The following is a 10,471-nucleotide window of genomic DNA, read 5'->3' as shown; positions in this document are numbered from 1 at the left end:
TGTCTTGAAAGGGTTACTACTGAGCCGTAACTAATATTTAAGTCAGACATTATGAATACATTACATTGTTCCAAATTCTAACAGTCAGCAGTTTGCCTTGTCCACAAAAGAAAACAAAACAAACCAGAAAAACAAACACAAGAGCAAAGCTTCATACAAGGTAGGGGGGAAAAGAAAGCCAAAAAACCTGACAATCTGCATTAAAAAATACTACCAAAACTCCAACAAATGTCTAAAATTTTAATATTGGAACAATGACCCTTTCACAAAGAGATTTTAAAGACTCAGTGTACATATTCACAACAGCAACAAATAAGGCATATTCTCCATATCCGTGTTCATAAATAAAAGACATTGAAAAGCAATGTGACCTGATCTCATTTAAACCCGTCAAGCAGTAAAGACTTGAAGCATTTTACTTACTTTTATTCATACTAGATTGTCAGTTTATTCACAATTATCATGGGCATGTGCTAAACTAATTTCAAAATCACTGAAACAAATATTCCAATCAGAGCAAAAGTTTAAACCTTAAAGTGCTCATTAGATACCCAACATTTTAGTTAGATTTAGGAAATGTTGAAGTTTACTACATTCCTTACACAGAATCTGAAAGAACATTATATACACAATCTACAGTCATCAGTATAAATAGTAAATAATTTAACTTTGTATCTCATATGTGACTAGTAGCAAAGGGACTCTAAGAGACTACTCTGATTCTGCTGGAAAAAAAAAAAAATAGAAAAAGAAATCAGAAGAGTCAGCCCATACCGTCACAAGAATTATATATCCCCAGTGCTGCCATTTTGGTCAGTCTCTTTAACTAATGCTGATTACATCACTCGTGAAGCACCTACTACATTACCAACACAGCATTACAGCAGCTATCTTGTGACAGAATTGACTGGGTCCATTGAACAGGAAATGTTGCTATTAAGAAGTGTAATGAGACCCAAATTCCTTAATTATACAGAATAAATATGTACTACAACGCACTACAGTTTGCAGAGATAGAAGAACTCTGAACTACACTGTCAAACAATAAAATTTAGATGTACTATATTATTATTTTTCAGTGAACCACAGTGCTTAGAATACAAGTTAGAGGTATCTGTAACAAATGCAAAAGCCTAAGCTGGCTATTTTACAAAGTCTAACTGGTTCAATTCAATCCAGAACCACAGTACATTTACTAGACAAGTCACTCAGCCTAATTAGAGCAAATCAAACCTCTCCACCTCACTACCAGTCCTATGCAATTCTGACTTACAGTTTTCTGGCCTGCAGTATTATCCTATGCACAGGTTAAGCCAGTTTCACATAGGATTAATATGAGTTCACTGGAAGAGGTTGCCCAAGGAGGTTGTGGATGCCCCATCCCTGCAGGCATTCAAGGCCAGGCTGGATGTGGCTCTGGGCAGCCTGGTCCTGTGGTTGGTGACCCTGCACATAGCAGGGGGTTGAAACTGGATGATCACTGGGGTCCTTTTCAACCCAGGCCATTCTATGATTCTATGAGTCATCTGTGAAATGTTAGCACTCTCAATCACTGTACTCTTCATGGCACAGACAGTTCTCAACATTTCCTGTTGAAGTACAGCTTAGCAAGCTTTCAAAAATATGAACACCCTTAAAACACAAATACAAGAGCATTCACGAATGTACAATAAAGAGTATATAACTTCCTGTTATTGTTTTTCACTTCTCATTTGCAAAGATGGGCAACACTTCATTCTCTTCCACTCTTTTTGCCAGTTCTACAACTAGACTTTGTAGCTTTTGGATAGAACAGTATACCCACTAACATGCTATAATGTGATTACAGTAAATCAAAAGCCATAAATTAAAACAACAGTGAAACTTCTATAAATGCACTGGAACTATGTAAAAATTGCATTTTAACTTTTGGTCAACGTTTCTGCTAAAGTCAAAGTCTGCTGTACAAAATTGTGTTATAATGCCTGCAGGAATAAGCCCCTGGTTTAATACTTTAGTTTTAGCTTAGTGTGTAGTAAGCCCGAACTACTAGTTTTCTTAAAAATAACAGACAGGACATTGTAAAGCTGTGTTTCTTCCCTACTTGAACCCGTCAGTAGATTCTGCCCTTGTAAAACCACATTCATGAGAAAAATTGCTGTGATATTCAAAAGAATTGAAGGCAAGCAAATGTGCGTGTGCAACAAAAGCTGTCAAGGTGACAAACGATTCAGTGGACTGCTTTCTTCTCCACCTGCAGCAAGCTTGAGCGTTGTTATCTTCCGAGGGGGGTGCTGAGGACTCTTACGAAGGTTGTCATCCATCTGCAGAGAAATAATGAGAGCCGGATCTGGCAAACAGTAGAATGTAAATTACACAATTAGTCTATTTGTCAGGACTCCTATCAAGAACTCTGGTTTGTTGTTTTTTGGGTTGTTTTTTCTCTAACTTCTTATTTTCTTTTAACCTTTCTTATTTTACCTAAAACAATGTCTCGATTCCTTTCTTCTCCCAAAAATCTGCTATTCATTCCATGAGCATATGACAAACATAAAGCAAACAGATACATTTCTGCTTTGCTCAATTCATTTCTTCAAGATTACCAAACAAAGCAACACTGCTGCCTTCTTCTAAGAGGTCACAGTTTCAATTTCATACAACAGCCAGACACTACTAGAAAGCAGATCAAAAGTCAAATTGCAAACATAAGTGGGTATTTTTCCATGCTCAGCGCCTTACAGAAAGAAATATTTTTTCAGCTTAGAAATGCTTTGGAGATCCTAGGTAAATTTATTTAGATCAGCTTAGATTTCAAAAACTATTTAATAAGTTAATATTTAGTAATTATTTAATATATTTTCCATAGCATAGCCATCTAATACCCTGTGTGTACTGCAGTACCAAAAAAAAAAAAAAAAACCAACAAAAAAACGAAGAAAAGATTTATTACTACAGAATAAGCAGAATCCCAGAGGACTGCATGGGGGAGATCTCCAAAGGTTGCCTAGTCCATCCTACTTCCTAGGATCAGCTTTACATAAACCATGGCTGATAAATGTCTACTTGCCTACTTTTTAAAACTTTCACAGCTACACGTCTATACAAGAAAGAGATATAATCAATACCAAATGCTGCAGAAGCTGAACATAATTAATGATCTTTTTTACTAAGTGCACTCTGTCCTTGCATCAGTAAACTAATTCTTCATAATTATTTTTAACGTTCACAGTTCTTATAGGTGCTGAAGCACAGCCTTGGAAATACAGGAATAAAAGGCAGACATGGAAGCAGGAGAAGGAAGGACTGTACATTAGTGACTGCAAAAAAATCAGCTGGGAGCAAGGAGACTGGGATGCTGATATCAACAAGACCAATTTCAGAGTTCTGCTTATCAGTTTTCTTGCTGAGGTCTTGCAAGACCATTTCTAATTCTGATCATTACATTTGCATTCCCCTCACATGGGAGATGAACTTGTGGAAAGACAACCTTTTACTGTTCATACAACATGCACTTGCAAGGTCATCATTGATTGTAGTAAAAATATTTTACATACAAGGCTTCATCAATTAATTTCTTACAAAATACACAATTTTCTTCCCTTGTACAAAGTACCTCAATAGAAAAGAATATATAAAATGTTCATTGTACCGTTGCAGTTGTAAGAGTATTTGTGAACAAATAACCACAAAGAAGCAGGATATTAAAGAGAGTGAAGCAAAAGTAACCTTTTCAATCAAGTTGGATTCCTTATTTACAAGCTGTGTGAGTTTCTGCAGATTAGCATCTGCTGTATCCTGTCCAGATGGAGAATGGCCTAGAGTGAAGGCAGAAAGATGAAGACTGAAGAGGTATTTACAAAAGCTTTTACATTCTTGAAAAGAAAGAAACAAACGAATATTGGAAGCAAAGTTCATGCAGTATTTTTTATCCTAAGATGAATTTAAATGGAAAAGCCATTCTTTGTCAGTGAAACAGAAACACTAAGCGTGAGCCACAGCACAGGTGCAAGTGGATTTTGCCAAGGCATGACAGGCTTTAAATCTGAGAATTAAGCCTTGCCTATAATTTCCAATCCTTTCTACACAACTGTAGAAGCTTCTCTACATCATTTCCCCACAGAACACAAATTTACAAACCCTTACTATGCTTTGGTTCAAATGTGGAAACCACCACTACTACTTCAAACAGATTATACATGAGCAAAAGTGGAAGAGAAACACAACCTACCTGTAATAGTTAACTTGAAATAGCAGGTTAAAATATCATCGCAGAACCGACACAGGTTGGTAAGCTGTTTCAAATGCTCTTGTAATTGTACTCTAGGGAAGCACACTTTATAAACTGGTGCAAGGAAACCAAACACAAAGGCATCCAACGTAGTAGGTCTGAAAAGAATGTCAGAAAAGAACAAAGCCCAAGTGTGACTGAGGTAAGACATCAAGACCTCCAGAATGGAACCAGTTTCTGTATACATCAGACAAAATTTAGGACGGAATCTACCGAGATTTTCAGGCATTGCATTTATCAGACATTAAAAGACACTTTGAACACACTATCTATTGATTTCAGAATGTCTGAATTAGGGACATGCTAATAAACTGAAATAGTTGCTTTAGCATTAAAATCCAATCATGTGTCATGCACACTGATAAACAATCCACTCTAGAATACATTTCTGGCAATACAAAAGACAAGCAGACAAATTGCATGCCAGTAGAACAGGATCCTTTCACATGATGAGGTCTAACTTTGCTGGCAAAGGGAACAGATTGTCCTTCTTGGGTGCTATCTTGGCAATATATGCTTCCTGTTCTATGTACACAAGCAAGAGCAGCCTTCTCAGACCTATGCCATCTTCCCAAGGAGCCTGGTAACACCTCATGCTTCAAGTACTTTTTTCTACAAGCAGTCACAGGAGGTGACAGTCACTGGCCAGAGAATAATTCCCTGGAACCCTAGAACCCTAACTCATTAAACATCCTACATGAGTTGATGTAGGCAGTATCTGCCACCCCATGGAAAGATGCAACATTTTTTATGACTCTGGACTTATTGCTTCCAAAGGCCACTGAAAAAGCAGCGTATGAATTGTGAAACTATTGTGCAGCACCTTGTAACATTCTAGCAGATTTAAAAAAAACAAGTGTTAAGCATTCACAGAGTCATGGCACCTGTTTATTAAAAACAACAACAGCAAACACCAACATTAAAAACAAAGAAAGCACACTCACGTATTTCCAAAGAAAAACTGAGATGTTCCCAATCTCTTTGACAGGAGATTTAGGCACTCCTTGGCATCTCTGTATATCTGATGAGACACAAAACCATTTAAGAGCCCTAGATGCAGCAAACAGTAGTAGACACTCTATCATACACCATTATCACAGTGTGCTAGTTTATTTCATGACAAATTCTTTACTATACAACATGTACCTGTGCTTCCACTTCAGTGAGACTGTAGAGAGGAGGGCCTCCTCTGGTCAGCAAGATCCTGTTGAGTGCTTCCCTGGACATCTTTCCAGGCAGATACAAACTTAACGGGAATGGAATCCTTGAGGCAAACCATGGTTTTGTTACACTGCAGTAATTTTCAGCCTCAACCCAAAAAGTGTGCAGCTATATCAACACAAGAAAGAGGATGACTGGAATCTGGGTTAAAAACATTAGACTTCTCTTAAAAGTATAATGAGTAAGATTTGTCACAGGAGAAAAAGGAATTATTGTATTTTAAAGCACTTAGGCTCTGCACAGGATTATATTAATCCTTTGAGTTTAAGGGTATATAATTAACGCCACAGAGCTAACTTTAACCTAAATAAAAAGATAATGCTTTATATATATGCACAAAATTGCATACACTGCCATGTGCACGCATGCAGATGTACACACATGCATATATTGTACAGAGAAACTGTATTACAACATAAGTTATAAATGTATAGGATCGGGTTTGAAATGTTTGAATTTTCTTTTGAAATTTTACATACATTTTAAAATGAAGATGTATTATGAAAATATGAATTTGAAAGCCTTGCAGGATAACTGAAGATGCTACCCATGACACTACTTGCTTGTAAGTACCTGTTCCTGCATAAGTTCAAGTCAAAGGTATTAAACAGATCAAGTGCCTGCAGACTTTTTTAATAACTATAACTTACGTATACTAAATTGGTGAGGGCGTGCAGCCATGTGTTATTTACTGAACCAAAAAATGAACTAGTGGTAGGTATTTCAATAGTTCCCACTTAACAGCTCAAAAGGCTTTCAGAGGTGTGCACCCCAGATCAGCCATACCACATGTTACTCCAAGCTTTTTCAAAAAGCCTCATGAAACAAAGAAATGCCAGAATAAGCTGTTTGCAGGATACTGTTCCCAAAAAGTATCTAAGAAAAAATACATTCAGAGGTGCCATTTTAAAAGTCTTTAAGTTCATTATTATGACTTCACACCTCCCACACACTTCTTTCTTCTTCAAAGTTGCTAGGCAGTCTTTTCAAAATTGCGCTAAGAATGCAAATACATTCAAGCCAGGACTATGGCTTAGAAACTTCTGTCTCTCACACTGGGCACCTCTTATAATACTTGTAAAATTCCAGCCATTATAAAGTATTCACTAGTATTTACCAGAGCAGGAAGCAATTTCTCTTCGAGTAGTGCAATATAAGCCAGTGTATCAGCTCCTTGTTTTGCAGACAATTCATAATCAGCATTGTATCTCTGTAAATTTAAAAACAAAACAACAACAGAAGACAGTCACCAACCACCTCACAATATACACAGTGTTACATGGAACCTTCCAGAAAGATGATCAACACAACCCAAAATAACCTCAAACTTAACAGCTGTTAAATATACAATACTTTTCTGAACAGAAGACATTCAGTTTCTGCAGCTTCAGTTCTGCAGTTTCCCTTCAGTTCTTCAGACTGACTGTGTTACTGTTCCTAATACTTTCCATTTCTACTTTCCCATTCTAAGATTTTGGGGTCCCCCCACTGCCAAAATAACTCTTGTGCTGACTTCCCTCTGCTTTCCAAACCACTGTCCTGTAACATGGAGGCAACTTTTCAGTATGTAATGCTGAGGCAAACTTCTGGCAAGACCCCCCATGTATTTCTGAGGATACATCTGTCACTTAAGTTGTTACAAGCACTAAAAAAAAGAAAGTACTTCTGTCTTTAAATTATCTTTTCATATGCTTTTATGAATTTTCATATTCATAAAAATTGAATGCTGATGATAAGGGGGATGAAACATACAGCTAAATTAATGTTGTTGTAGCTACCTGAGCTTTTGATTCAAACAATGAATCCTTTCAAGGTACACTGAAAGGGTTGGTAATCTTACGGGAATTTCACTAATTTAAAAATGGCAAAAACTGGCGTTGAGCCACCTTATTTGTAGGTATCTTAAATGCATGCATATTACTGGTTTACTTTGGAGTGAAACAGGTTGCTCTTTTTCCATCAGTATGGAAACTTTGGTATTCAAATGGATAGGAAACTGTAGTATTTTGAAAATACTGCTCAGTTTTTCAGACTAAATCCTTCTCCAGAGAAAAACAGAAAGTTTCACTAACTTGCCTTTCATCAGATAAGTCTTCTTAACTAGGCAGAAAAAGAATTTCTAATGTAAAGACAGAGCAGTGGGCTGGAAGACCATCTTAGAAATAAAAATGATGATGCTGTGCTTTATTAAGCATCTTTATGCTCATGAAAAGTAGAAGCAATGTAGCTTTACTCTTTTTGAATAAAACACTGAGAGATCTACAAAAGGCAGGCAAGATTTGACTACACAATAACATGATTGCATCAAGAAATGCCTGCAGACATTTTTATGCTACAAGCTACAGAAAAACTACATAGATTAAAAACAACACCATATGTGTTATCCTTCAGAAAAAGAAAAAAAAAAAAAAAAAAGAAGGAAAAAAAACCACCAGGAGATGATTACCCATTTGAACAGTTAAAACTATACTTCCCTAACTGTGACCTCCTAGGTCTGCAAAGCTACAATGACGTTCAAGTGTTATAATTAACAGCATGATGAAACTCAGTGAGAAACTGCTCAGTTGAGGCCAGCCTGTTGTCCTTTTCAATGAAGAATTTTCTTGTGCCTATTTTTAAATTTTTCATAACAACCAAACTTTTAAGCAGCACTCTGTGATCCACTACTTTGCAATTCTCATGTGTGTACAAAATATAGAAAAGCAGTGAGTCAGAACTGGTTTCCAGGTTTTAAGAAACCTGTATCAGTCTGTGTGGGGGATGCAAAAAATTCATTACAAAGTAGAGAAAACCAATCTTCTGAGGGCAACATACCTGCTTTCTTAAGAAGTTTAGTATTTTTGCTGGCTGAGAAATAACAATGTCTTCTGATATCAGGACGGGCACATCTGCTAGAAGGCACAAATAATGCAGTCAAAAGAACTTATATGTAGCAAATCTCATGAAACTAAAAAGTGATCAGTCACTTCATCTGTTTTCCCTTCCTGCACTGCATGCTCTGATTAAGCTACCAGTGCCTAAAGAAGATCTCTTCCAGAACCAAAGAATTTTCTTCACCCAGAAGCATATTAGGCTGTTTTTACTCATTAGATTGTAGAAATAAAGACTGCATACAGTAAATCTCTTTAAAAGAGGCTGCCTTATAGCACATTTACAAAATACCTGCTATAATGAGCCTTAAGAAGACTATTAAGCTAAATACTACTAAAATATTAATTATAAAATATTTAGATTTTTTAAATATATATATATTTTTTCCTGGTAGGGATTTTAATGATCTTGCCCATGAAGAAAACCACAAAACTCAAGAAATAAACCAAACTAGCTCTTGGTAGTTCTGCTAAGGGAAAGCAATACAGCAAACAGTAAGAGTGAAAGGTGCAACTGTCAAGTGGACACAGTAATGCCTAAGTTAAAGACGTGGTAAGTTTAAGTGACAAACTGTGCAGTGACGTTACTTGTCTGGAATACACCAACACAATGACCTAAACACTCAGCAAATAGATAAGCACTATGTAGAAATATCCAATGTAAAGAAATCTCTGACAACCCATCTGGCATCGACTTTATCAGCTACCTTTCCCAATTCAACACCTGTAACTTAGCACAGTACCAAATATCCAAGCTGATGCAAGTTGCACTCTTTCAGGCTCATATTCTACTTCCACCTGCACAAGCTTGTTAAGTCACATGTAATTAAAGAATGCTACTTCCATTATGCAAGTCTGGTAACTACTATATAAATATTTTCATTCAACTGCTTTCAGTGTATCATCTCTTCAGGCTGCCTGACAAAACAGGTGTGTGCTTTTGCATTACCACTTTGTTGAGTCTCCTCTGCATCATCCATACGCATTTTACTAAAGTGCCCTTTAAGGCATTCTATTTATATCTTCAGTTACTTGTCCCTTGCAAAATCATCACACTTGATTCTGTAAAGATGCCTATGAATATGGAATGAAAGCAGGTAAACCGCACAGGGATGGACAGAACATGAACACAAAACCAAAGGAAATGAAGAAAAAGAAACCTTGGGATTAGAACTCACACTTCTAAAGTAATGAGGATTATAATTATAATAGAAATGCAAATAAGGTACCTTTCGGAGTGCTCCAGGAATTATTTATAGTATTCACTGTCAGAGGAGCACCAGAGAACTTAGCATAAGCCTGCAACAGATTGCAGAAAATAATATAGTCAGCACATATAGGTTTAAGACAGCAGTCCAAAAAGCAGGCCCGAGCATTCCCATCAGCTGCACGGGGTTAAATAACTCGTTATAAGTTCACCAACACTCTGCACACCTGTGCTTCTGAACCAGGCACAGGCTCCTGCTTTTGAGGGTTCCTCTCAGAGCTCCTTGCAGGACCGTGCAATAACCAATAAGGACAAAACTTATTTAACGTTTCGGGCTGCTCGTTAATACCGGCTCACAGTGCATTGCGGTCCCCCGCCTGGCGGCTCCCCGCCGCACCCCGGGCCCCGCTCGGCCCCACCACATCCCGGCTCCCGCGCCCCACACCCGGCACAGGCCGCGCCCGGCTTCAGGGCGCCCCTCGGTGGCGGCGCCGCCTTCCCTTCCCGGCGGGAACCACGCGGCACAGCCACCCGGGCGCGGGGCAGCCTCCCTCCCTGTCGCCCTCCTCCCGGGGCGGGTGGCGGGCCCCGCCGTTACCATGACGGTCAGAGACTCCGGATGAAGGGACGGCAGCCCCCAGTCGCCACCCCAGCAGCTCAGCTCCATGGGAGCCGCCATCTTGTCCGCCGGCAGCGCGGGCCCGGGGAACGCGCCTCTACTGCCCTCGCATGGCGGCACCACCGGGAGGGAAGAACGGCGGGAGCGGCTCGGAGGCTTGTACCCACACATCCTTCCTTCCTACACAGGGAAAAATACTACTGGGCCTTAAATAAGAACAAACAAACAAACCAAAAGCAGCACTGACCGCCGCTATTCAGGTGGTCACAAAGAGATGAGGTGAGCAA

General features: G+C 38.6%; 1 protein-coding gene across 8 annotated transcripts; it reads right to left on the bottom strand.

The window, feature by feature from the left end:
* Nucleotides 1–220: 220 nt before the first annotated feature.
* MTX3 (metaxin 3) lies at nt 221–10,268 on the bottom strand. Of its 8 annotated transcripts, none has more exons than XM_015848622.3 (9): nt 10,164–10,268; nt 9,588–9,657; nt 8,303–8,379; nt 6,606–6,698; nt 5,414–5,596; nt 5,212–5,288; nt 4,208–4,365; nt 3,706–3,794; nt 221–2,329 (listed from the first exon to the last, which is right to left on the bottom strand). In XM_015848622.3, exons 1-9 carry the CDS (start codon nt 10,242–10,244, stop codon nt 2,255–2,257), a joined length of 903 nt encoding a protein of 300 aa, XP_015704108.2. In that variant the 5' UTR covers nt 10,245–10,268; the 3' UTR covers nt 221–2,254. The 8 variants fall into 8 exon arrangements, with proteins under 8 accessions (XP_015704108.2, XP_015704106.2, XP_085385643.1 ...); XM_015848620.3 differs by having other exon boundaries at nt 221–2,303; XM_085529517.1 differs by having other exon boundaries at nt 8,303–8,376.
* Between the last annotated feature and the right edge of the window lie 203 nt (nt 10,269–10,471).

The sequence above is a fragment of the Coturnix japonica genome, chromosome Z (assembly GCF_054131305.1).
Source record: "Coturnix japonica strain WE chromosome Z, WE-NBRP24, whole genome shotgun sequence".
Classification (NCBI taxonomy): Eukaryota; Metazoa; Chordata; class Aves; order Galliformes; family Phasianidae; genus Coturnix; species Coturnix japonica.
This window is presented reverse-complemented; position numbering and strand designations above follow the sequence as displayed.